We start from the raw sequence: 27827 nt of genomic DNA on the forward strand, positions 1-27827 counted from the left end.
AAGTACCGTTTTATTCTTTCTGCTCTGAGCGAAGCTGCTTGTTCTACGTTCAAAATATCACTCGCACGCTCGAAATCTTTGAGAACAAGTGCCCGATAAAAGCTGCCCGGCAAAGAAAACAATACGAAGAGACAACTTTTATAGCCCACTGACTTTATTCTCTACGTTTTGAATGTTTTTATCCGCTCATGCATGACGGGGTCATTTTTATATAGTGACAGGACTGGCATATTATCAATATATAAGCGTCACCGGATTGCTGGCGAGCCTTGAACACACCCTACATTCCTTTCGATTGTAATTTTGCTTCGAATCGTCGCTTGTTTTTACACACCTGCTGCGGAACACACGTTCGGGACTGAAATGTAGCGAAGTTAAACATCGGTCACTGATGAAGAAAAATGCGCTAACTAAAGCAATTACACTTTTACAGTGTTATCAAGGTACATACTATTCGGTACGACCCCAATAACCAAAGTGTTCCGTGTTATTTTCCGGCGAAGAGACAAAATGCACGCGCGCTTTCCCATAGGAATACACAGGAAGACTGGAAAAGTAGACTGGTTGCTGTCTGCTTCAATTTGCGTCACGGAAGTCGCATAGACACTAGCGCCAGTTGAACCTCTAGCGTACATTATAATAACTCTATGGTGGGAAGTGCTCATAACAGCTATTAGTGTAAAATATCTCACTCACTTCCAGGCCTGCCCTGGTGTGAGCTTGGCGGCCCCGTGTCTTCAGAATGAGATTCTTTGGCCCTTGTCCATGAAGGCTTTCCATCGACAGTGTCGACAGTCCAGTTGCAAGCGGTCGTCCAGTCCTCCATGTCGAAGTTGCAGTCTCCGTATTCGCTCACTACAAAGAACAAATGAGCCTTCGTTTTGCATTCAATACTGTCATTTTTACAATGGCAGCAAGCATTTGAATGTTCAAATAATATACTGAGTGTGTAGAGAATAGTTCTTTCCATTTCCTTGCTGAAAAAATGAACTATGCGCCATTGAACGCTACGTCTCAATTCGAATGATGCACTCATCATCCGAGCCAGATGCTGAAGTTTCAGGGATTGCCGTTTTCTAATTAAACGGTTAATGGTGCTTATTCAAACTTTCAATTATTGATTTCTTAACTTTTATTGATGCAAGTGCCAGGTTTAACTAAAGCAGCAACGACTGGTAAAAAATAAGGTCGATAAATAAATAAATATTAGATAGGCACTTAATTATTAGCATTACAAATATGGTCGATACAGCTCGGCAACCTAAAGTACTCGAGAATCTTAGTATATTTAAAAAAATGCACACTACGTTTCAAGAGATACGATGGATTCATGACCAAAAAGGAGAAAATGATGATGAGGAATCTGCTGCTCATGAAGTTTATGAAAATGGTATTTCCAATGTTGTTGAAATGAGATGCATGACATGAAAATCTGGATAGCCGTTAGTAATTCACCACACGTCGCACATTTAGGAGCCTCTGTTCTATCAAAGAGTCAGTTAAGTGGGTACGTCCTATTCTTGTTCCGCAGATGGCAACGTCTTTGTGCATTTGCAAGTTTTGAGACGTTCGTTTTTCCTTGATGTGAGATATCAGATGTAGTTTCTTTTTTCTCTGCGATGGTGTACTATGTGTATCGCCACTCTCTTTCAGCTGCAATTTTCAGTTCCGACTTCAGGTCTGTACGATGATTCCAAACATACGGTTCTATTATCGATGCGTTCCGCGCTCAATAATCAACCATCTCATTTCCCAGAATACCAGAGTGACCCGGTAAAAGTTTCAATAAAAAAATGATGGCTGTGAAAGGTCATGAATGCATAAAGGAGAATGGCGAGACTGCAGGGAGGGGGTTCCATTTTTTCATCTAGAATTCTCAAAGAATCGCTTATAAATTTTAATTAGGCAGGTGCAAGCTCTAAAACGTTAGCCCCTGGTCCAGTCTGCCAGCGCTACATTTGGGTGTGCCAGCGTTCAACGGCTCATAGTTTATTTCTGCGGTTAAGTAAACGCTGTAAACATTTTTCCAGGACACCTAGTATTTATAGCCCTGTTGAAACAAACGTTATGCATTGTGTCACAATATTTCGGCGAAGAGAAAATCTTATGATCACCTCGAGCCAATCCGAGCGACAGAGAAAAGTACGGGACAGTTCTCCGTGGGAGCCTAGCATTCTGTTCATAGGTTGTCGTGTGCCTTGCTCCGCCACTCTGATTGGCTCTTTAAAGCCGTAGCCTTCGCCCTTCGCCAAGCTACAATGAAACGGTGTCTAGTAACCTATCATCATCGACCGGCAGTCTAGTAACCTATCATACGACGACCGACAGTGCCGGTGCATCATACAGGACCTTCTTCCAGTGATGGCAGCCCTAAATATATCAAGGTCACCAAGGTGTGGCCTTGAGCAAATAACAGCATTTTCTTGTGCTGGCACAAAAATCTTTCTTTTCACTTTGGTGACTCACACCTTCAGCATCATGATACAATCATTCATATTTAAAACTCCACAAATATTTTTTATGCATTATACAGTAAAGGGTCATATAATACTTACAAAACACAACAGGAAGCTTGTTTTTCTACCTTCCACCCTAGTCTCAGGCTTAAATTATCAAAGCAAACTCAACCTTGTTGGCACACAAACATCATACTACGAACAAACATTTCGTGTAAAGGATAAATGCTCTCTTTTTGTCTTGAAGGACACTTGCGGATCCTGCTGCAGGACAAGAATTATGTTTAGGTGAAGACATGGATGGAACAAATTGTAAAAAAGGCAGTGCAACAGTACTTACGGCACTGCATCTCGTCGCTACCATCGGTGCAGTCCCGCTTTCCATCGCAGCGTTCGTACACGGCAACGCACTTGTCACGATCGGCACACATCCATTCGCTGCTAGCACAGCTGCTCACGTGATGATCTGCAATTTACACGATTACCGACATTGTTTTAAAAGTTTTTGGAACACAATCTATAGCTTGGATTAGATGGAATGTCTACTCAATAGTAATACACAAATTACACAGATATTGCATTTAATAAGCTGCCATCCTAACAAAAATAAATAGGGAAATTGACAAGTTTCAGAAGTACAAGGATCGTGACGCAACGAATTATGCAAGAACAAAGAGGCGCCCAGACCTTAGAAATGTTAAATAGTTTAAGACACAAAAATGTTTTAAATAGTTTACTTCATTGCAAAGGTCAGTTATCTTGCAATGCTAGTCACTTTATGATGTAAAGGTTCCGTAATTGTTCTTTATTTAAAACTTAGTTACCTCTATCTATCCTTTGAAAAACCTCTGGTTTCTATGCAGTTCAATTGGGTTATTTTCTTGTTTTAACATCTGCAATATTCAGCCCTATTTCAGAATAATCGCTAATTACAGGGTACCGATTACTACGTAATTGGGTATATGAAAAAAATGCACGGTAATTCGAAGTTTGATCCTTTGGACTGGTTAATTCAAAAACTAATTTTGTCCGCTCGAAAAGTCTGGTAGCTCCGAAAGCATAAAAAGACCTAACGATATTACAGAACCAGCCTTAAATCAAGCCGATGTACACCTTATCTCTTTTATTTAGTGTGTGCGCCAGTGGTAGAAAGTATAAACATGCACGGCGTGCGACTAAAGGCCCGTTCACACTCTTGCGACCGAGTACGACTGAGAGAGACGAGATCTCTTAAAACTTCTTAAATGTTTTTAGAATGAGGGAACACACCGGCATTGTGGCGTCATCTATGCGGTGACCCTGGAACTGCATTTCACAAGAGCGAAGGTTTTGTGGGATTTCCGAGGTCAAACAAAATTTCACACTGTACAAACGCTTGACCATTTTTAAAAACGTATCTGCATAGATGTCAAGATCAGGAGAAGAAAGCTCTTTACAAAGGTGCTGGGTCTTAGACATTGGCGAGGCATGGTATGGTGCATTTGGGTAAAATTGCAAAAGAAATCTACGAGTGCGAAAAGGTGTATGAAAGTTCACAGATGATAAGAGTGGAATACTATGAATTCTACCACAGATGACTTTGTGCAAGAATGACAAATCACGAATGGTACGCCGTTTACTTAGTTCTCGTAAGTTAAGATGTCTTAGATATATGTTAAGTTTTGTAACTATAATAACGACGACGATGAAAGTATCGATCGAATGCATTTCGAACCAGACGCTCCTGAACTCTTTCAATTTCGTTGCAGCGATTCACAGAAAAGGAGTTCCACACTACAGAACTGAATTCAAGTCTTGGTCAAACCAAGCAACAAAACAAATGGACCAAACATCTGCAACTCGATAAATTCCCACGTCATACGTGAAATTAACCCCAGTACACGCATGGAAGTACCCACCATTGAAGTGACATGTTCTCTAAATGAAAGACGGCTATCAACAATAACGCCGAGGTCACGCATGGTGGTCACACGCTGAATCATTGTCGCATTCGGTAGCGTATATTGAGAAAAAAATCGGGTCACGCTTCCTGGACAAAAAAATAACTTTTGTTTTTTGTGTGTTAAGGAAGAATAGATTGGATTAGCACCACACTGACACACGATCAATATCCTGTTTTTGTAATAAACACTCGTCTAAGCCACGCACCGAGAAATACAGTTTGATGTCGTCTACGCACAGTAGGATCTTAGCATTTTTGACAACAGAAACAATATCATTTATAAAAATTAGAAAAAGGAGAGGGCCCAAATTTGAGCCCTGTGGAACGCCTGACGTTGAGATGAAATGATCCGATAAAATATTCGAAATTCGAACCGCGTTTGTACGCGAAGAAAAGTATGATTCAAACCAAGCAAGATACAAAGGACATAAACCATACAACCGCAGTTTCGACAACAGCAAAACATGATTCGCCGCGTCGAATGCCTTCGACATATCAAAGTACACAGTATCAACTTGCCCCTGGCCAAAAGCGACTGGAGAGGAGTGATTGAAAAGTGTGCATAGGTTCGTCTCAACTGATCTCGCCTGAAGGAATCCATGCTGCGCAGGATTTATTTTTTGGCAGAAATAAAAAGAGAGTCGCCTTTGCACAACAATTTCAAAAAACTTCGAAAACCCACACAGTAGAGACACAGGCCTGTAATTGTTCACAAGGCAAGCATCTCCCATAATATGTAGAATTTCCCCGTTCGAAAATGTTTGTTGCAAATAGAAGCACACACGTTGCATTGTTAGATGTATAAAGCCCAGCACAGTAATTTATGCACCAAAAATGTGGGAAATTTACAAGTCGAAGCTATATTTTTTCCACTGTCACAGACATGTTACGATGTGTCCATTTATAAGCCACGTTTATCTGAACCGAGTAGAAACGTATCTTGCAAAACCTAAACTGGCCTCACCTAGTAAACGAGAAGAGAATTCGACGAAGGAAAACTGCCTAAAGTAATATCAAAACAACATACCAGGAACCAAACCGAAACATATAAAAAAGTATAAATATAACTTCTAGCTGCTTTATTGATATTAGCTGTCAATAAAGCAGCTAGAAGTTATATTTATACTTTTTTATTTATACCAGCAACAAAAAAAAATTCGCGCTATTTTTTTTTTAGTTGAGGCGCGTGGTTTTATTTCAAAACTTGCTGAGCACCATCAAAAAACAATTAAAAAAGGTTTGAGTGCCATATAAGTCACTAGCTGCATTTTACAGCTTTCTGAAAAACAGCACAACGTCTACGGGCATTTAAGTTTCGGTTTGCAATCGAGGCGCTTCTCCGCATCGACGGTACCGCGTTCCGTGGAGAAATAGTGTAACCAACATCAGCTTCGCTGTCCTCGCCCTACGCAGCAGGGGCAGGCTGCATACAGGGTGCGGTGCCGTCGGTGCAGAGAAGCGCTCCGATTGAAACCAAAACTTGAAAATCCGTCAAAGTTGCGCGTTTTTTCACAAAGGTGTAAAATCTAACCCGTGACTTCTATCGCACACCTTTTTTTTTAAATTTCATTTAGCGTTTTTCAATCATGTTCAGCAACTTTCCAAATAAAACCATTACCTTAAACTAAACATTTAAAAATTTATTACGTGAAAACAATTAACATAATTATCCCCAAATCTAATAATTTTCCTAAATAGGCCCCTGGCCTAGGATCAAAACGACATTCGCCTTTTTTGGGTGGGATGCGTAGTTTTCGCAATATCAAATGTGTCCACCTTTCCTGAAACACCCTGTTTATATGTCAGTACCTTGATACGAGACATTAATGCAAAAGCCGACATTTTTCTCTTACTGCGTTTCAAAATTATCACTGGCGACACGTTTCAGACGAAATTAATATTAGGTTTTCTTTTCCGCAAGCTCTCCATTGTGGTCGATTTTCCTCGTTTTTTCACACTGGCTACTCCAGGTCAGGACCGTCGGTGGGTTTGAAAGAAACGGGTTCGATGGACATCCTAAAATTCAGACTTATTAGTCAATACCCTGAAGCCGGCACGTACTGACTGCATGTAGCAATGGTAGGAGTGTGGCAGATTTAGAAATATTGACTTTTGATTATAAGCTCAACAAATGATTCCAACTAAGTATTGTTAATCCTAAAGTAAGGTTGAACGGAAATGTATTACCAGATGCACCACTCGCTGACGGCAAATCTGTCAAATGGCCACGATATTTCAAGTTCCCTCCTCAAGGTCATTCGTGGAAAAAGAACTCATATTTTCATTTTTCGGTTAATATCGGTTACCGGTATATAATTTGCGGTTACGGTTTTTATAAGTTTCAAATAACGGTTTCGCTCTGGTTACGGTTACTGAATAAATTTTGTTCCTAAAGGTTTTTGGTTTCGGTTACAGTTACTGTGTCAGCCCCTGCAACCTACCTACAATTTAACGAGTGCAACAGCAACAAACGATTCACCATGCAAAAAAAAAGAGAAGGATGTCTGTTTGTGTGATTTCAAGAACGCTGAGCCTAGAGCCACTTATTAGTCTACGCTTAACTTAGAATACCGTCACTCCAGATATTCACATGTTGGTGCTGCAATTTTGTTGCTTAGTGCAGACCTTGCCCAATTTGGGATCGTTACCACTCGAAATCGAAGCTTTCTGAACTTTAGGTACAGTGTCAATAAGCTCTGGCGATATCGTTTCTCTCCGTCTAGGTTCGTTTTAACCGTTCTGGGGGGCGGAGAAGCGTTTCCGGCACTTTACGTTAAAGCTCCAAGATAACCGTCAAAAATGATAATTCTAGGCGACAAGATGACTGAATCGTCGTCACTTACTGTCCTAGTAAAATCAACGTGACATTTTGCCGTGGTGCCCGAAACACGACTCCGACTGCCGCGTTTGGAGTGCCCACTCGATTTCAATCCGATACGAAATCACCCTAACGTCGTGCCGTTGCCCGCTGCGGTCCCGAAGGTATCGCGGCGACGGCGACGGCGGAGGATAAGGAATGCGATGTGTTACGCCGCACGTCGCTCTCCGTCCCGGCGGTCCCCAGAGCATTCGCCAGGCGGCAGATGGGACGGCACGGCGACGGCGCAGGCGCGTTCGTTTGTGTTTTTTGTTGGACCTTGTACGACCAACCGCTAGAATCGCGACATCCCACATCGCGACGCGGCGGCTCCTACCTAGTCGTTCTTTACTGCTTCGGGACCGCCATCGATGCTCGTGTAGTAGGCGACGCAAAGCAGGCCGGTCAGAGTCGCGTTCCACGCGCTACGTTTCGCTCCTTTTTAGAAAAAAAGACCGTCTCGACGGTTCGGGAGCAGCTGTTCACAAACCTGATGTGCACTTCTGGAAGACGAAATCGTCCAGGTACGTCGTCGCATGACCCGCGTAGCCCCAGATCCCCTCCACGATGAGACCAAACTCCGTGCGTCGGCCGACCCTCACCAACTCCTGGACCCAGCGCTGGTGCACAAAGCCCTTGGTCTTCGAGAAGAGCGTTCCCACCTGCGAACCGAGATAAACACGACGACGGAAGTGGCCTCAACGATCCGCTCACTTCCATCTTGTAGCGATGTCTACCGAGCGAGTAAGAAGCATCGTTAGCTGTTTGGAGATAACCGCATAAGTCGGTTTCTTAACATGTCGCATTGGCATTCACCTGAGAGGCGCCCGAAGGTGGTAGACCTTGCGCCTCCATATCGCGCTGAAGGAGCTAACCAGAGTAAAAAAATTACAAATCGAGAAGTTTAGATCCCTACCTTTGGCCTCCGTATGCCAATGAAAGTCGTCCAATAGGCGCAACGTCTGACAGATGGCAGCGCTTTTTTTTCATTGGTGAAGAGAATAAAAACACGAAGAGGTTGACTCAGCGTTTATGCTGGCAACGCTTAAGATTGCAGGCGGCCGCGATGGGCACGTCCCACGACTTCGGCAATTGAAGATGGGCTTCGTCGGCCAGAGGCAATGCGCTCTTTTTCTGTGCCAGTTGTTCCAGCGCGACTCTCTTTTTCTTACCAAAAGTACAACATAAAAATTAATAGAAACGAGATCTGTTTCTTGTTGATTTTTCTATACATCAACTTCTGGTGGACCTCGGTCGGCTGTATTTGCACGCTAGCAGAATTCAGAGAGATGTTCATTTCTCGTGTCGAGATGTGCATGCCCCGTCGGCCTTACAGAGCTGTTGACGGCACTGAGGTTTTGGGTACCACCTAGACCGATCTCCAAGCACCATCTAGATCAGCCTTCAAGAGCCGGGACACATTTTATTCCGATTTTTTGGGCCACTTGCCCAATGACACACCTCCAACATACATACATTTCCATGTCTACAGAAGAATTATTTGTGTAATTTTGTTGCTGTTTATCATCTTTCATTTTTCTCCGTGTTTTACAGCGAAGCTGTTAATGGCTAGGATCCCGCGGATTTTTCGCGGCGGCAGCAGAAATGACGTCACAGCTTCGTGACGTCATGCGACGTCACGAAGCCCTGACGTCACACGATTTCGAGGCGTCATGGCTTTGTGACGTCACATGACGTCCCGAAGTAGTTTCACGTGACGTCCCTATCCCCGCTAACTTTAGCGGGGAAATTTCCCCATCACGCGTGTCCAGTTTCCTTCGGCTCCTCGGGGTGGTGATAGTCCTAGACATGTGTTTGCATAGCGTTCGTTATGATGAACACCGATGAAGACAATAAATGTGTTCGTAGCTTTGCTCCAAATTCTGTGTCATGTCTGTGTCGTGTGCTAAACAGTTTCGCTGGTCCTCCACCGTCACAAAAGGTTACGGCTCATGATTTTTTTTTTTTAATTTTAAATACAATGCACTGCATTTTAGGCCTCGGCTGTCAGCAGTCGCAGAAATAAAGGCAATATTATATATCAGTCTATCTATCCATCTCTTGGCTCCTGCGCCCATCCGACGACTTTCGTGGAAAAGTAAAAAACCCACGAAACAGGCATTTTTTCATGCTCACTAAAACGTTGTTATAAAAAGCAAATTCGGTTGCTTGACTGCAGACCTTGTTTTGTGTGCCGGAGTGCTTGACATGGACGTTCACGGCCGCCAGGTATGGGGCAGGTGTGTACATCCAGAAGGTGAAGGTGCACTCGGGACCAGACTCCCTGTACAACTTGGAGTGGAGCTGAACACGCGCGCCCTCCAATTGAGGTCTGGTATCGGCCGGCTTCAAGAAGTGCCCTAGACAATCCAAAGAGAGTTGCGCACAGTCAACAATGCACCTCTTTTGTGCAGCTCGATTCACGCAGCCCAGATACATCTTAGCAAAGAGAGTATCCGTACGAGCAATGTGATCGAGATTTAAAACCAAAAGGGTTCTACGAATAGTGGTTCGGAACGAATAGCAATGTGTAATTCATAGCCCTCGCAGTACACGGGATTGCTGCAACAACTAGTGCTCTCAAAAAGCTATTCGATTCAAGCCTCCATTTGCACACTCCCAAATGCAATTCTATAACTTATTACATTGGAAGAACTCAAAGATAAATATTTGCTAGACGGGAACATACTGTCGAATAGGAAAAGAATTTAGGGTAATGTACCTGGTTTCTCGCAGATTCCTGCGAAAACATGCACAGTATTCCCAATTTTGTTCGACTAATAGCTTAGGGCACTCCACTCAGAGTGAAGAAACGATATAAAACATTGTTAGGCGTCAGCAAAGTCACAGGTTGAATAGAAACTTCTGACCTTATCAAGGTATCTTGAATCATTAAGACGCGTTAAATCGAACATGTTTACAATAGTTGCACCGATCAATTCTGCAATGCGGGGTTCCTCAAGGCTCGGTCTCCGAACCGTCACTCTTATTGGTCTACATTATTGACATCGCGAAAGGAATTTCTTCAAATATAAAGTTACATGTGGATGATTGCGCAATTTATCGAAAGGTACAGGGTGTATCAGATGTCGCTGCCTTGCAGCAACACTTCTATCTGGCATTATAATGGTGTCAAACACGGAAAGTAGGCTTAAACATAAATAACTGTAAACAATTAAGAACTTTATATCAGTTGGCAATACCAACCCCTGAATGTTGTTCTTCCGCTCCCTTACTTCCCCGCATTAAGCAGTGCGGTTATCTTCGTTGTATCAGAAAGTGCAAACCTGTTTTCTTCCTCTATCATATGGATAGTCCTTGGTTTCATAACGTTAATCATTTGAGGTAACTAGGCGTTATTTTTTTTTCCTTGAGTGACTTGGAATAAGCACATAGATTATTGAACAGATAAAGCAAGCTAAATATTCATCGAACGTAACTTCAAAATTAAACCACTGTCTCTAAAGTAAGTACTCTATGACAGAAACGTTCTCCCGATTCTCAGGTATGCACGTGCGGTGTTGAGCACTGACACCCAAAGTTTAAATTGCAAGTTAGAGTGTATGCAGACTCATGCAGCTCGTTTAGCCAGTGGCAACTATAATTTCAGCTCTTGCATTTCAAACATTAAGAGCAAACTTGAATGGAATCTCCTAAGCTAACGAAGAAAATGTTTACGTTTCAAGTTATTTTGCAATATTTTTCGTGATCAAACTGGAATTGATAAAAACACTTATATGAGGTTTGCACACAATCTCTCGAAAAGAAACGATTGCGAGATGGAACTTGCGTTCACCTGAAAGACACGTTTTTGGTCATTCCTTCTTCCCCAGAACATTAGAGAATGAAACCGTCTGGAACCATCAATTATCATTTCACCTTTGGACATTTTTTTCTCGGCTTTACAAGAGGCTCGTTATCCTTAAGCGCCTGATTTTTGGTGTCATTATTTTAAGAGTGCAGTGTATTGTCTGCTTTTTGTCATGTAACGCCCCCTAGGCGATGTAGGTATATGCATAAACAAATAAATAAAATATCCGCTTTCGTTAATAATATATGAGACAAGGGGAGGTCATTTTTCTGTTGCCATCCAAGTGGATACATGAATGGATGAATGCTAGTGGCTGTATCCTTCTAATTCGACAGTAGCTTGCACCTCCTAGACTAAAATATTTCCTTTCTCTTCCTTTAAAATTCTGACCCGAGCTTCATTCTCCCATTAAAACGTCTAAGCCACTGAACATGCAAACAAGTTTAGACTACCCTAGATCTTCTTTACCAATCTTTTAACCTTCTCTTTGTGACAGTGATGCCCCTGACATCCGTTCTTCTTTGTTATATAATTATTTCTCCGACCTCGAATGTTCCTAGCAACATAATAATCATAAGCACATTAGGAAGGCCGCTAGGACTTGCCCGCTGGCTCAATCTGCACTCACATAAGTAGGGTCAGTCTAAATTTGGCGACCAGGTTCACCACAGTTTATATCCTTCATGATAATGTCAAATTTCGAGCTTAATTGGTTTATGCCAAAAAAAAAACACTGTATTACACTAACTTGTTCAGTGCAATAGGTTAAAAACCCATCCGAAAAAAATCGGCCTCGATCAAGCATTCCACTTAACAATGTCTTGTACTGTACCTGTGCCATTTCCATACGTGTGGTCGCCGTGGACAGCGGACTGTGTTCTCACCCATGTCCCTTCGACAGAGGGAGAGTTGAACCAGCCACAGAGACCTGCTTCGAAGTCGCAGGTAGTACCTGGAATTAAATTAAAAACACAGTGAAGGACTCTCCAGGCAAGTGCTTATGCAGGGTAAAAATCTTGAAGGTTTTAAAGAGTTTGCAAGAACAAAACAATTAGATGCCCCTTTGGTATTTTCCAAAGGCTGTTTATATGCATAGCATTTATAGAGCCTCTCTGGGCTCCTCCTTTGGTGGGTGCAGGAAGGAGAAACTGAAGGGCACATTGCGAAAGGTTATGTGAATACATAAAGCCATCAGGCGTCGCGTGAAACCACGTTTATTTTCACTACTGGAAAAATATAATTTAAATGTTTTACTTCATTTTTTAAGTTACTCTGACGATTAGTTTCCTAATTGTGTCACCCTAGCCGTGTAACTCACCAGCACAAACTGCGTTAGTGTACCTTTCACAAGCTTGTTATTTTTAAAATAAAAATCTGTTCGAATTGAAATTAAATATGCTGTATATAAAACCTTTCAAAGCATTGTTCTAAACATGCGAAAGCGTGGTACCTAAAAGGATATTGCAGTTGTAATGCGGTACGTGCACTTATAATGGAGATCATGGCTACTCCTGTGGCATACATTACAAGCAGTTCATGCTGGGGCAAGTTTCAACTTTTGGTTTAATATTTAATCATTTTTGCTTCCAGTCTTGGCTCCCTCCACAAAGAAGTTTTGTAAGTATTGACATGATGCCTTTCAAGGGTATACTCCCTACTCACTGTCAGTGAAAAGAAAAGAAAGTTCCACATACTTCGTACGCCATGCGAAGATTTGGTCGTCGGAGACGAAAACATTACTTTTCTCACATGAAATTTGCAAATTTTAATAAAACATTCAATATTTAATCTCATATGTACCTACAGATGATTTTGTAAACCAGATAAAATGTTTAACAAATATTCTGATTCCGCTAGGAGGATAAGCGTTTTTACTACGGTCCTTGAGGTAAAAAATACAACTATAGTTTGACTCGACCTCAGACATCTTAAAGTTGGGAGAGTATTAAAAATACAAACAAAGGTATCTAAGTGTGCACCGATCCGGACGGGGCAGGAGGAACTCACCGCAATCGTTCTCATCCGTACCGTCCTGACAATCAACGAAGAAATTGCAGCGCTGCGACGGGAGGTAGCAGGTACCGTCGTTGCACGGCAGCTTCTCCGGTTCGCACAAGTTCGGAGGCGCCGTGACAACCGCGGCGCTTTTCCCCGGAAGCTCGGCTAAAAGAGGGAGAGGTTGTCTTAAAGAAGCGCTTCATGAGGATTTCTCGAAGACGGGGTAGGCTTCATGAGGTAGTTCTGAAGAAGTGGTTCATTAGGTTGTCGTAACAAAGCGGTTCGGGTCGTGAAAACCCACTTGCATGCAGAATTGCATTCTAATAAAAGCTAATTCAGAGGTCTTGCGTCGGTTGTGAAGTCATAGTGTCATGTGACTTTACATAGCACATGACGCTGCCACATTACTTTGATGAAGTTTTGTGACATCACGGCGTCATTTGACAACACAGCTTGGGGCTGGAATGTCACGGAACCATATCATGCGATGTCAGGTCACGTGATGTCGTATGAACCACATAATATTTTCATCACATTACCCTATTTGACGCCTTGACGTCACTTAACCCCGTTGCGCGACGTGACACCGTTGCACACCATGACTTGGTGACTTGGCACTCTAGTGTCACGTGAATAATTAGGGCACTGCAATTCTGCATTTGACAGTTAAACTAATAAAACAGAATACAGCTTTCATTTTTCTCATTTTTCTTATTTAAGTGAAATGCTGCACAAGGTAATACAAAGTCCCAATTTAAAATTAGTGTAATCGCCGAAACCCCAGGTCTTGAGATATGTTTGGTATGACAACATTCTTTCTGAGGTTTCTCAATTCCAGTCGAACAACACTTACCGTTCGACCTTCGGCAGCCATCAGTCATTGTGATGTCATCAAGAGCGGCACCGGTGAAGTTCACGAAGCCCTCAAAAACAACCTCGATCACCACCTGTGGGGAAATGAAGACATATTTCTCTTCGAGTATGCTACATCACAGTATTTCATTGAACCTTTAGTAGGCATATCTGCTTCGTATATTAGATTTTATGAGGTTTATAGAGCTTCACCTGGAATAGTACTTGCATGGGTTATATTAGACTTTTATTTGAAAAAAGAAATAGAATGACATTTACATGAAAAACTCTTCAATTAAGTGCCACCCTTGTTTATTGTGTGCCAACAAAAGTGATGAAATAATGTAGCTTATCTCGAGATAATATTCCCGAAAAATAACCCAACCCTATTTTTGGCACGATTGGCTATTTTTTTTTTTTTGAAGATCATCAAAAGACAGTTTTATTCTAGTAATTCCAGGGCCCTGGTCAATGGTGACCTTGGCAGATATCATCTTACTTAGCCAAGATGGGAGATACGCGAACATTGCTGACTGGGAAGGACGGCCGTCTTTGGTTCATAACCCCTTCCTGCAACCACAAGTTTCGCACATCACAAAATCTAAAACTAGCATTTTCTACCCTTTTTATATCACACACAGATAGTTTATCCTACTCCATATTTTCACACGATTTGTCTGCGATTTCAGGTGGGCTATCTCTCAGAGATATTAAACTAGATACCAACAATACTAATCCCAGAATTGTTTTGTTATTTATTGTGAGCTTATCATATCCCATCCTGCCACAAGAAGGTTAGTACCATGAATAAAATCCGCAATATTCCAGAGATTACATTTTATAGTCTGCCTTAAAATCACGTAAAGGCGCCCTTCCTGAGAAATCTACCATCGCATTTTCCTGGCCAGATATGTGTGCCATAAAATTTTCGAAACATCTCCCACCACTGCATTTTCGTCGGACATCACACGACGCCACACCGGAATCACATTAACCGGGTGATCGGCGGTACCGGTACGTGTGACACGCGAGCCAACAGCGGGTACTCGGGATTTCGTCCGCGCGCTGCCCGCGCGCAATATCGGCTCCCGTGACATGCGAGGTCCTATCAGGTTGCCGTGTTTTTTTGTCAGTTATATGCGCGCGCGAGATCGGCTCCCGTGGCACGCAAGTTTGCACACGGTTTCCGGATGTTTATCGCACCGCCAGCCCGAATCTGCTGCAACCGCAGTCCGCGGTATCTCTTTCCCGGGATGCAGGTGTTTGTAGCGAATTCCTGGGTGTTTATCGCCTTGCTAAACGCAAATTTGCTGTGTCAGCAATCTGCGGTATATGTTCTCGTGTCACCTGCATGGTTTCTACTCTGCGTCTTTGTGTTTGTCATTACTTTTTTAAAGTTTTGCTCTTTTATTTTTTAAGACAGCCCACCAGAGGTTTTTTCCCTTTTCTTTCATAATTTTGAGTGGGCGTCTTACACGATTTTACGTTATATAGTTTTTTTTCTCATTATAATAAATAAGGTATTTTTGCAAGAAATAAATTTGAACCGTTTTTGAGTCAGATATGGTTTGCGCTTGTTATACGAAAATGTGAAACTTTACTCAAGTCCGCATATATTTTCAAAACGTTTACATTCAAAATATGAAGATGCCAACCTCAGAAGGCAAAAATCACAACATGCAAATTTTTATTTCGGCATAATAATCTTTTTGGCGAGGACAACTTGGTAAAACTATAGCACAGAAAATTAATCTCTAAGTCTTATCTACCGAATGGCAACAAGAATCACTTTCCATTCTTGGCATTGAAGCAGTAAAGGAGTGCGAAAACCTGGAAACCTTGTAAATAAAACAGTACATGTTCGATAAAAAAAAAAATTTGTTTTCTTTTCTCCGCAGAAAAAAACTTGTATTCATTGTCGAACGCTCATTCTCTACCCAGATGTAGTAATAGCGTTGAAAACCAGGCGCAAAACTTTTGCAACACACTGGTATCTCATTTAAAAGTTAAAGATGATTTTCTAAAATTAAAAAATAAAATGGGGTTAGTTTTCGCCCATTTTCGGTAACTGGCGCCGTTCAGCTCCATGTACTCAAGAGGTCCGTCGGCCGCGATTTTGCCTAAATTTTTAGAAAAAATCTATTCTTAGGGGAAGGGACTGGAAAAACACTCTACTTAAGGGAAGGGATAGTCCAGGAACTTTGGTAGGTCGGGTTCCTATAGTTGGTGACAGGTTAAGAGTTCAGAGAAAGTTCCTCCCAGCTCTTTCTATTTTAACAGGCCAGACACTGGAGAGGAGGTCACCTTTTCCCCAACATTTTTTCTGCTAAAGTGGAAAGAGATGGGAGGAGCTTCCTCTGAACTCTTAACCTGTAACCAACTATAGACACCAATTCTGAGAACCGATCGTCCAGGACATTGGTTCTCACAATTTTTTTTATCCCGAGGAACACGTAATCTACTTCGACCAGCCAAGAGACCCTTCTTGCTCTCGACATGACGAAAAAAATTATGGAGTGGCTCATAGACCATATAAACATTAATGCACGTACTAGAAAGCGTTTGGCTCATAGTAATACATCAATGGACAGCTCCTATCTTGTACAACATGTAAACTATTGCTTCTAAGGCACCTTAGACGGCTCGCAAAAGTCAGTTTCTCAACGAATCACGCGTCAAAATACTGCAGAGGTGCAACGCATGTGGAGAAAGCTTCCAGCGAAAAAATCAAGAAATAAACTTATGTTGTTCTAAAGAACAAAACAGAAACCTCTTCTGGGCAGTCTACGCTGCCACTTCGCAGACGAACGCGAAGAGAAATGTGCTGCCGAAAAATGGCGCACGCCGTATTAAAGGAGGTCTGGCCAATTCAAAGCATAACAAATGAATCTGCAAAAAAAAAATACAAGAAAAACCGAATTGGCGGGCGCTTTTTCCAACTAGCGCGCGCCACCGGCCGGCAGCACATCTCCCTAAGCGTGCGTCGTTTACAAAGTGGTGGCGTAGACTGCAAAAACAAGTTTCTGCTTTTTTTTTTTGTTGTTGGGAACGAGATAAGTTGTTGTTTTTTTCACTGCCAACTTCCACCAGACGTTTCGCCTCTGTAGCAAATTTTAGCCCGGTACATTAAGAAACCGATTCTTGCGGACCTTCTGAAGTGCCTTAAAAACGTTATTTTACATACTGTAGAGTTCTGTTTAAATTGGGTAGACACTTTGCTTAGATGCACGGACAACCGAAAACAAATCTGAGACATTGAGGGAACACTCCAAGGTATTCTGGGGAACTTCGAGCTCCCTAGAAACACAGTTCGAGAGCCTGTAGTAACGGGATGCTGACCTCGAAGTCCCTATCCGAGACGCCAAAGTCCAGCTCGGCCCTCTCCCAAAAGTCGACGACCGTTGTCGGCAGCTGGCGCAGGTGCGAAGTCCCGCCGTCTTCGTAGGTGGTCCTCCTATATACATTGAGCGTAATCCCGTCGCTAGGGACGTTGTACCAGAACCGAACCTACGAGGAACGGGGTAAAACGTGCGGTTTAGCATTTTGAAAACCGAAAACTGAGGAACCAAGAAAAGGCAGACGACACATGTACGGATCTCAAACTCAGCCACGGTGTTTATTTCCACTACCAATACCTTATAAGGGCGACCTACAGCCGACCTTCAGGTGCCTGGAGTAAGTCGCCGTATCAACAACCACACAACATGTCTACACTCGCCAAAAACCCTTCCAGGTTTGCATCCTTGAAGAGCAAAGAACCGGCTGAGTGATGCCACTCAGCCTAATCATCACCCAACGCTCATCTTCGCATCTTAATCCCAACCAACCAGAGAGCCGACGCATGGAAATCCCTCATCACTCGCTACCCATTGACCACATTGTATCTCCGTTTACTTTTGCTCCTATAACAAGATCCTGTGGTCATCGTCTGGGCTCGTTCTCGTTTCGACCTTCTCGTTCGGACTTTCTCAGAAGAAGCGTTCTCAAAGGGTCCTTCTCGGTTTGGCCGCCGCATTTGATCCACTCTCGTTACATCCTTCAGCTGTCATCCACTAAGGGAAGCAATCTAAGAGTGGCACTCTGATGTGTCAGTGTTTTGGCTGGGTCACCGGATGTTCCCGAAGAAGCGTCTTCCAGTATGCCCCTCCCCACTCCCAAGTCACCTAAACGCAAGCGCTCAGGTACACACGCCTACGTGCTTTAGTTCCGCGTTTTGGCAAATAGTTCCTAGAATACGTCCCCTCTGCTCTTGAAACGTGCAGCAAAGTTCGGGACCAGCTCGTTGGGTTTTCAGGAAGTGGTAGCATGCGCTGGGGAATAAGATACAGAACTGTTCTTTTTTTTTGTGTGAAAGAACGGCCTCTTAGGTCCCTGTTTTCTCCGGTCGCGGGGGGATACACTCGGAGTGGTTATCGTCCTTTCCATACTCAATTTTTCCTTAAGGTGGACTGCAGAGTACACTACAACAAATCGGAGCCAATCCACGGCTGAAAACGTATTACGCGTCATTCAGTTCTAGAGCGAACGGAACCGAATGCTCATTGGCTCAAATGCGAAAAAACCTGTTTGGATGTTTAGAGAAGGTTAGAACGAGAAGGATTAAACAAGAATGGGGCGGCACAAGATACAGCGAAATGCAAATGGAACATTTCGATGTACACCCAAGAAGAACAGTCGGAGTAAACTTTCTCCACGTTACCAAAACAAACCAGCAAAAAACAAAAAAAAAAACACTTCGTATCCTAACTTAAGTTTTCTAAAAAATAATCGACTTTACCTAAAAAACAACATAACTGGTACAAAAACCTATGGGACCCTTTAATACATGTGTATTTAATGGACATAGAAAACAAACCAAGAATATAACATTGAGCAAGCAATTGAAAGGGAAAACCATCCCTTGTCAGGTCATTCTGCCAAACGCGCCTAAATGCGCTTGCTTTATAGGGGAAGGGGGGAGGGGGAGTGCTTTATGTTAGGGGTGGTGCTTGGGGCAGGTTGGCCCTTAGTCTTTTAGTGACTGGGGTTGGTGGTGCTCCTAGTCCGGGTGGTACCTAGGGAAGAGTTTTTTTATTGGAAAATTACTTCACATTACTGTCTCTGTGTCGTTGCACGCGCCTTCCTTCAGCACCACCCGGATACAAAGCCTTTGCTCTGAAGTTTGTAGGTCACCTAAAAGAGGGAAAGGACGCTTTCCTGCCCTTTTCACTCCTCGTTCAGCGCCCACTTTCTACACCACCTGTTTCCGCACCTCTCTTTGTTGCCCTTTCCACCCCTCTCTGCTCCATACGCTTTCTTACACCACCTGCATCTGCTCCTCCCGTTTCTGCGTGCGGCGTCCCTAGCTCGGCCAGCAGCACATTCGGCTTCCACGACGGTGACCAGTGTTCGATCCCTGGCACCGGTTTATGTTTTTTCTTCAAGATCGTCTAGCTGCTTAGGACAGACAGATCTACATATTTCGTGCTTACAGGAGTTTCGTTGGCCCCACACAGCTACCGCTTCAAGATTTTATCGTTGCTTCGTCGGAACGTGTAGACGGCTTGCTTATACAATATCTTCAAAATCCGAGACAAAGGAATAAAATTCGGCAGAGAGGCTTAAGGCTGCTTCTGTGGAGGAATGCGAAAACATTCCTACAAGCAGCGCTCCACTTCTTCCTCTAGCACCACACTCCGATGGTGACATCACGCTCCCTCACTGCGCAGAAGCGGCGAGCCCTGTCGGCTTCACTACGGATTCCCTGACGAAGCATTGCGTTGCTGTGCTTTCTGTTCTGTTTTATTTCTGAAGCGTGTCCGCTTTGACCTTGAGCGCACCCGCCGGCTTCCGTGACGAGGCATCTGCGTTGCTGTGATTTTCTTTGTGTTTTATTGGGAATAGAAATTAAGGTACCGTTTTTTCTGCTACAGACAGTTACAGACAATGCCGGCTTCGCTCCATCGGTCAGTTAATGCTTTCGTATCAAAAAGGCCATGACGCGCGCACAGAAACTCTCTGGATTTCAAGGTTTTGAAATTTCCCTAGCTTTCTTGCATGTTCTCTGTTATTTCTAACTTTGCAAATACAGTTTGGTGTTCCGTTTATCCTAATAGTTTCGATCATGGTTGTGTTAGCATTACAACTTTATTTTACTATGAGGCTCCTGTCTCATTCGAAATCGACGCAAACCTTTGCATTCACCCAAATGTCTTGCGACTTCAGAGTTTTCCGAATTTTATTTTACATGACTTTTAAGCTCTCCCATGTGGTCGTTAATTATTGGGACAATAAAGTGTGTTCAGCAACACAAAGCTATACAGGGTGTCGCCAAAAGACAGTGACCATTTTAGTTTGTTTTTTACCGCAAAAAATATACTATGCACGGCAAAACGCCCCTTTTCCTTCCAATTGTAGTGCGAGCAATCCGACCAAGATGACAAATTTTCATAAATAACCATTAGGTTATTCAAAAGTTATAAGCTACTTCTGGGAAAATTTAAATGGGAAGATGATAACCGACAAGGTCTTTGAATTTACGGAGATGGATGGTTTCGGCTGCCGGGAACGTGTCCCATTTTGTCATTGAAACTCTCATAAAATCAAATACAACATTTGAATGAGATGACGGTTAGATCCAAAACCTTGTCCTCTGGTTCAGTCTATTAGCGCTACGATTGGGTGGAGACTGAGCATTCTGTGATACACAGTTTAATGTTTTGCGGCAAATAATATCCTACGTTTTTTTCCCGAGTCACAATGTGTATAAGTTATCGTCATTTTAGTACTATGTAAAGCCAGCGCAGAGGATAGGGCGTCAGATTACTGAGCACGAGGTCAGTCCTTCCATTTCTGCTGAGGGACACAGTCTTTCTAAAAAAAAAAAAACAGAATTGACTGTGTTATGTTTTCCTTGCAACATCTTGTCCCACTCTACTATTGGAAACCCATCATAAATCTCCCTCTGTGCTAAAAGCCTTATTTGACATGAATTCTTAGAAATGCTAGTTCGTTTCAAATGGGGTTGGTGGATGAATTATTGGACATTCATGCTGAACTGAAATAGTACTCAAGTTAGTGGTCATCGGTTCATGCAATTCTTATTATTAGTGTTTTTATTGTTTAATTAACACTTCCGAGGCAGTCTGCAAGGGCTACCAGTATTCTAAATAAATAAATGAATAAATAAAACAAATACCTATCTTACGCTTGTCACGGTGTGATACAAAATGTTTCCTCGGTAAAAACTACCCATCTCTGCACGACCAGTTCGTCACCTAAATTTTTAACTTTTCTTCTATGCAACAAAAATATTAACTTCAATTTATTAGTAATCCGTAATGGTAGTATTTGAAAATAACATTGACACAAGATAAAACACGACTCACCTGGCACGAAAGCTTTGGGTCGGCTCGAATCACGTAGGAAACGAGACGTCCATAACGCTTCTCTCTGGAGGAAGTGCCCCATCTTTTATATACGGACAAGTAAGAACCTGTTGAAAAACAGAAAAGTTGCTACATTCTATACACTCAAAAGGCAGGAAATTGTAAACCAATTTTTAACGATTTTTTGTTGTTAAGGCAGGATTCAAAAAACCTATCATCTATGTAAGCTGTGCACCGTAGAGTTAGCACTAAGGAGGAACTGACAATTATTCGCATATTACTGTAAAACTTCTTATTTCCGCGGCACGTATTCTTCGCGAATCGGGCACACAGCACAGAATCGTGGCCACTAAATATCGCGAATTCAAGATGCCTGCATTCAAACTCTTAACAATTGAAATTTTCGCGTGCCCTTAAATTTAGCAAATTTTTCAATTCGCGAAGTTCCCGAAAAGTAAGGGCACGCGACCACTAAGGGTTTTATAATACTAAGACGGGGTATTGGCGAACACCATTCTTTATAACTTAGGTGTATTCCCCGAACTATCACTTTTCGCCACACCAGTGATTTTGCGAGTGGTGACCAAGCATATAAACGCACACCAGAGAGGAGCAGGAGGAGAAGAAATTTACACTTCCGAACTCAGTTATCCTAGGTTAGATCACTGCCCCTGCCCATTTGGACGAAGTAAAGCGATGTACCGTGACAGTGATACACTAACGCCATGTTAGTGTATCACTGTCACGTGATGCACAACAAAGACACCAGTGTTGCGTTACACTGGCATATTGACCTCATGCTGTCTAAGCAATAACGTCTAATATTCCTATTTTCTTTGCAGCAGTTCTGATGGCAGCATTTCATTTCTATTAGACAAACAAAAAAACAAGGCAATCACTCATGTGCACTAAGTGGGTTATGGTTTGCATCTTTTAAGAAAGACATATTCAGGAGAAAGTGAGCTCTTTCACAGTCACGGCGTATGAGAAGAAATCAAAGAGAGATGACGCAGGGACTTTTTTTTAGTGTCACCTCGTATGCAGCAAAGCAGACTACACATGCTAGGAAGGAGTTGGGTTGCCGGTTTCGCATCACTAAAGAGGAAGAGTGACAACGATAGGCGCAGTAGGGCGAGGAGGTAGGACCGAGCGATGCGGCAAAGAAAAAAAGAAACAAGAGCACTGGGCCAAGAGCCACTGGAAGTAATGTTCCCTTACACAAAGGCCATCCGCCAGTTAAAGCACCAGTTCACGGACAATTCGTGCGATGAGGCTTGCAATGTGTACAACAGATTGTGGTTCGATGAGGACGCGAAGACAGGAGAGCAGTATATCGTTTTAATAAAAAAAGAATAAGAAAAATAAAAAATACTATATCGCTGTCCTGTCTTCGCGCCATCCTCTCTTGTGTGCGCTTTACATATTTACTATGCTTAACCAACCAGACCACCATAATATTTTAGATTGTGGTTTCCGGCAGATGGGAGCTAAGGCGTTCAGACGCAACGCATAGAAGGCCTTCAAAATATGACAGAGAGAAAGTGATTTTTAGAGCGCAGCTCTTAGGGACCCGTTTCCGGGTTGAGCGGCGTCGGCGTAACCGCGCGTTGCATTATAGGACATATCCCAAAATGAGGTCACACGTGACGTCACGTGGGAAAAGGTTTCCTGTTAAATTTAGCAGAAAGGTTGCCCACTGAGTTTAGCAGGGAAATTGACGTTACGAGACGCCAACAACAATTCAGCTTCCCCACTAAATTTAGCGGGAATAAAAATGTTAGTAAATTTCCCTATAGATTTAGTGGCAATACTTCTCCATTAAATGTAGGGAAAAAATTTTCGCTTAATTTAGCGGAAAATATAGCGAAAATTCCCCCGAATCGGATAGGAGCAAGAGAGGGGCATACCCTCCCCTCCGTACCCTCCCCGTCCTCCTCCTCAAGAACTGCACTCTAATTCTCAGTATGACAAAAAAATGTAAACGTCTTTTATTTTTTTTTTAAATGCAGTGATTCAGTGTAACTGGGTGCACCTAATTACGTCGAGTCTAGCCTTCGTTAGTCTGTTGGTCGATTGGGGTCGAACTCACCGTCGCGGGTCCGCAGCGTGTGATCAACAGCGGGATAACCGTAGCCGTTGAATTTTGCGTGAGACAGCGACCACGCCGGCAGCGTGCTGCTCGGATCGTGCGTCCAGTCGTCGCAGTGGGGCTCCTCAAACGTGCAGCGGCTTCGGAAGGCGCTGCAGGCCGACTCGGACTCGTCGCTCTTGTCGGAGCAGTCGTACTGCTGGTCGCACAGCTTAGTGCGAGGGATGCACCAGTTGTCGACGGTGCACCTGAAATAGAGTGAAGTATAGACCAAGGGCTCTTCGACCTTTCCATTTCCAGAAATCCTTATCTGACCACACTGAAAGCAGACGCCATGAAGTCACGTAACACAAGGACGTGACGCCGTAACGTGGTCCACTTACTTCGTCCCAAGCCATTTCATCTCGGGAACGTTCATCGTGGGCATCTCGTACCAAGGAAGTCTCACCCCAATACATTTTATCCCGAAATGCTTCAATCCAGGGACGTTTCCTATCCGGATGACTACCCCCCTTCGTTCCAAGACGGTTTGTCCCAAGGCAGTTAGTTATCTCACATCCCGCACAACACAGTCATTTCAATTAAAGATATTGCTCCATATAACCTACATAGACATTTCACGAGAAATGGAATTGACGCCGCAGTCGCCATTTTGGGCCCGGAGAAGTTCGAACCCCCTTCTCAATGAACAAACCCTATAGATCGCGGTTACTCTTCAATGCACTGAAACCGTTTCTCGGTAATGTCAGCGTCTTTAAATCTGTTCCTGCAGTTAACTTCTCGACTTTCGGTCAGATGCTTGGCTTCGTAAACATTGTCACAGGGATGACATCACACGAATACGGCCTGCTAAATTTTGTGGCCTTGCGGCAGTTTTTCGTGGTGTCATATCAAGCTTTGGAGGGATATCCCAGCTCTCAAAAATAATTTTGTGTAGAAAATCAGAAAAAAAAAATTACAGCTAAAATTCTTTTACATCTGTATATTTTTTAAATTTGATATTTCAGATGACCACCACTACAAAATAACCCCAGGACATCTGAAACTAGTATTACAATCGCTTTTCTCATCTTGGGTAAATAACTTAGACGGGCATAAGTTCGATGTACGCGCTTGACAACAGGTCAATGTTGGAGTAGCTTTCGAACACTGTCAAAGTTCATTATAAGTATTACAAGACTCTGCCTGCAACCTCTCCGAATTTTAGTTCGGACTTCCCGATTTAGGCATTTTATAGGGAGAGGGTGCAATGTGTATTACAACTGTGGAAGCCATGATCCTACAGGTTTTGTGAAAACACTGGTCATAAAAAAGCCCTGTGTGTATCTGATGTTCATGAAGCCAGATAAAAATCACCACACTTGCTGCTGGATTATTGTTTAGAACCGCGTCCTCGGTGACGCGTTGCCCAGCAGCAACAAACTAGAAGACGGTGTCAACCAAATACCAAACAACCTTTACCTCGGAAGTATACACCCCTCATGTACACGGAGATGCCACCGCTGGTGCGCGTAGAAAAAACACCTAAAAGAACGAGGTGGCGATCCCTACAATTATTAAGCTGGTCTTAGCTGAACTCAGGCGGATATTGTCTCATTTTCAGGTAGAATCCAGAAGGGACAAGCTCTATGACCCAGATGAAGACTGATTTTCATTTGGAAATGCATTACAGCAGACCCTCACCGATACGTCTTTCTGAGAACAAGCCAAGAACTAGGACAGGAGAACTTTAGAAGAATGCAGAGTACACTCTCCATGACCATCATTCCTCTCTTGTCTCGGGTATTTTGGCATCCCGTAAGATTTCCGAAACCAAGTTTTTTTTTTTTTTTTTTGAAAGTTAGACTAAAGACCCGCTTAGTCTGTCAAAGGTTAAGGATTAGCGAGGAGATAGAAAACAAAATTGGGGTTGGATTCAGCTTGTTCTCCAACACAAAGCCTGGTTTTACCCAACACAAGGCCTGCGAACTGAAATACTTTTTGTCACCTTCCTCGATAGAGTTCGGATCATCGATTCAACACGAGCCCTAGCCGAGTGCTCATGCAGCGCTCGGATACATTGGACGAGCGCTGCGTAAAAAAAAAATGTAGGAAGTTGTTCCCATGGTTGTAGGTCTCGACTTAAGGTCCGTTCACACTCTTGCGACCGAGTTCGACCGAGAGAGACCAGACCGGTTTTTAAGCCTCTTGCGACTTCTTAGGACCAACTCCGCTGCATCGCATCCGGTCCTAAGAAGTCGCAAAAGGCTTAAAAACCGGTCCGGTCTCTCTCGGTCGAAGTCGGTCGCAAGAGTGTGAACGGGCATTTAGTCGTTACAGGCGCGACGGTTGGATTTTCTCCCTACAGCAAAACAAACGCCTCCCCCAAAGGCTTTCACCCTTTCCACGTTAGCAAAGCGAACGGTGAAGAGGATGTGAATGAAGAGGAGGAATTCCTCCTCTCGATTCATGGCTAGCAGAGAGTTTCTGGGAGGGGCTTGTCCTACGAATCAAGGCCTGCAACAGACTACGGACATTTTACTTTGCTGTACCAAAGTCCACCGATATCCGGGATTGAAACCGCCTCGGGGAGGTCAAGAAACATACTTGAATTGGTCCTGGTTGCAGGGCGAACCCGGCGCCATCCGTGGTGGAGGGGCGCACGAGTGGAACGAGAGGTCATCCAGTGACTGCACCACGTGGGGCAGAGATCTCCTTTCGGCACGGAAGGCCAGCCGCAAGTTTCGCGCCAGCCCCAGGTAAGCTCTCATTTGTGTCCATTGCTTCCGACTCGTTGCTGATAAAATCAGAAAAGAGAATATCGGATTTACTCGCATAATGAAAACACCTTTTTCACAGAAATATTTAAGAAAATGGGGGAGGGGGTACGTCTGTTATAAGGGGTAATATTGCCCGTTAATTCCTATTTCATAACCATCATGGTTTCGCATGACGTCATAATCACATAACATCATGATGTCATGAGATGTTATGCTGAAACAAGACAACATTCACGCTGATGATGACATGTGAACGCAGTCCGCTCAAGTTAGTGGGACGCAGGGTCGCCAGATGGGTACGTTCATACCGCGCATACGTGCTTTGGTGGCATGGCCGTTACGCACGGGTATTTCTACAACAGAAGTACAATGACTCTATTGGTTACGACATGCACACCAAATATTAAAAATTACAATTTCGTCTTTCTATGGAACCGAAATTAGAAAAAAGTGTCTCTAAAACCCGTTTTAGAGACACTCTCGTAATTTATTTACCAAAAATACAACTTTATGCAAAATATCGAAAAATATATCAAAATGTGTGTCTTGAAATGCAGTATTTGAATATATAAAAATATTTGCTCAGCCTTTATTCTAGGTTTGTTATTCACGAAGAAACTTATGCCCCTTCTTTAAAAGTAGCAAAATGGCGCGTCAATAGTGAAAAAAACTTGATCTTTTATTTCTTTTCAACTCTCCTTAACGCTGCAGTAACTTTAACTAACTTGTGAGGGCAACATATTGAGTAGCAAATGAGCTCCCATTCAGGAAAGCGACAACAAACGTGCACTCAAATTGACCTAGCTTGTTTTCGTAATTGGTGCTTTTCCGCACGACGTCGGCTCCAAGAAGATATTCTCTAGAACCGACAACACTGCATAACGGTGCGGTTCTGTCCCAGTGCGTAGAAAGTCTCCATAACTTAAAACCATGGGACTACGAAGAATAAAACAACCAGACTACAGACTAGACAACACAAAATCTCAAGAAGAGTTGAGTTCATTCGACAACACCAGAACAAAAAAAGATCCAGAATATATAACACGACGTCGAGAAGATTTGACCAGGCATGGTTTGACAGGCTAAATTGTTAAACACCAGACCGATTTACGACGACATTCCTACGCTCTCCAACCGAGCAGCACCTTTATACAGACTGTCGGTTCTGGAGAATATTTCTTTGGAGCCATCATCGTGCGGAAAAGTCCGTATAACGAAGAAAAGTAAGCTCGTGACGGCTTGAAGCTGAGCTAATTGGTTCATGATTGTTAAAGTGCCAGCTGAACGTTTTACAGACACACATACAGAGAGGCAGACACACCAGCGGTGTGTCTGCCTTTTTTGTTCCTCTCTGTATGTGGGTCTGTAAAACAATCAGCTGGCACTTTAACAAACAAAAAGTAAGCTCAATATGTGTGAACGTTTGTTGTCGCTCTTCTCAATTGGAAGTCATATGCTACTCGGTACGTTGCCCTCACAAGTTGATTTTAGCTACTACAGAGTTCAAGGAGAGTTCAGACAAAATAAAATATTGAGTTTTTTTTTTTAATATTGACGTGCAAGTTTTCTATTTCAAAAGTTGTGAGCTAAGTTCCTGCAATAATAACAAATCTACAATAATGGCTAACCAAATATTTTATATATTCATAAGCTGCATTTCGAGGCGCATATTTTGATATACTTCGCGACGTTTTTT

At 43.0% G+C, this 27827-nt stretch overlaps 1 protein-coding gene across 2 annotated transcripts in view; it reads right to left on the reverse strand.

Annotated features, from left to right (window-relative positions):
- The window catches only part of LOC8033079 (MAM and LDL-receptor class A domain-containing protein 2), a 210314-nt gene that overhangs the window by 20636 nt on the left and 161851 nt on the right, over positions 1–27827 (reverse strand). For both annotated transcript variants that reach the window (XM_029973441.2, XM_040210499.3), the window contains 11 exons: positions 25959–26148; positions 23373–23620; positions 21284–21390; positions 17256–17423; positions 13918–14011; positions 13074–13229; positions 11899–12018; positions 9437–9615; positions 7746–7917; positions 2797–2922; positions 697–855 (listed from right to left, as the gene is read on the reverse strand). In XM_029973441.2, coding sequence (XP_029829301.2) covers positions 697–855; positions 2797–2922; positions 7746–7917; positions 9437–9615; positions 11899–12018; positions 13074–13229; positions 13918–14011; positions 17256–17423; positions 21284–21390; positions 23373–23620; positions 25959–26148 — 1719 coding nt within the window. The remainder of the gene's footprint in view (positions 1–696; positions 856–2796; positions 2923–7745; positions 7918–9436; positions 9616–11898; positions 12019–13073; positions 13230–13917; positions 14012–17255; positions 17424–21283; positions 21391–23372; positions 23621–25958; positions 26149–27827) is intronic.

Source organism: Ixodes scapularis, unplaced genomic scaffold, assembly GCF_016920785.2.
Source record: "Ixodes scapularis isolate PalLabHiFi unplaced genomic scaffold, ASM1692078v2 PGA_scaffold6__148_contigs__length_123643588, whole genome shotgun sequence".
NCBI lineage: Eukaryota > Metazoa > Arthropoda > Arachnida > Ixodida > Ixodidae > Ixodes > Ixodes scapularis.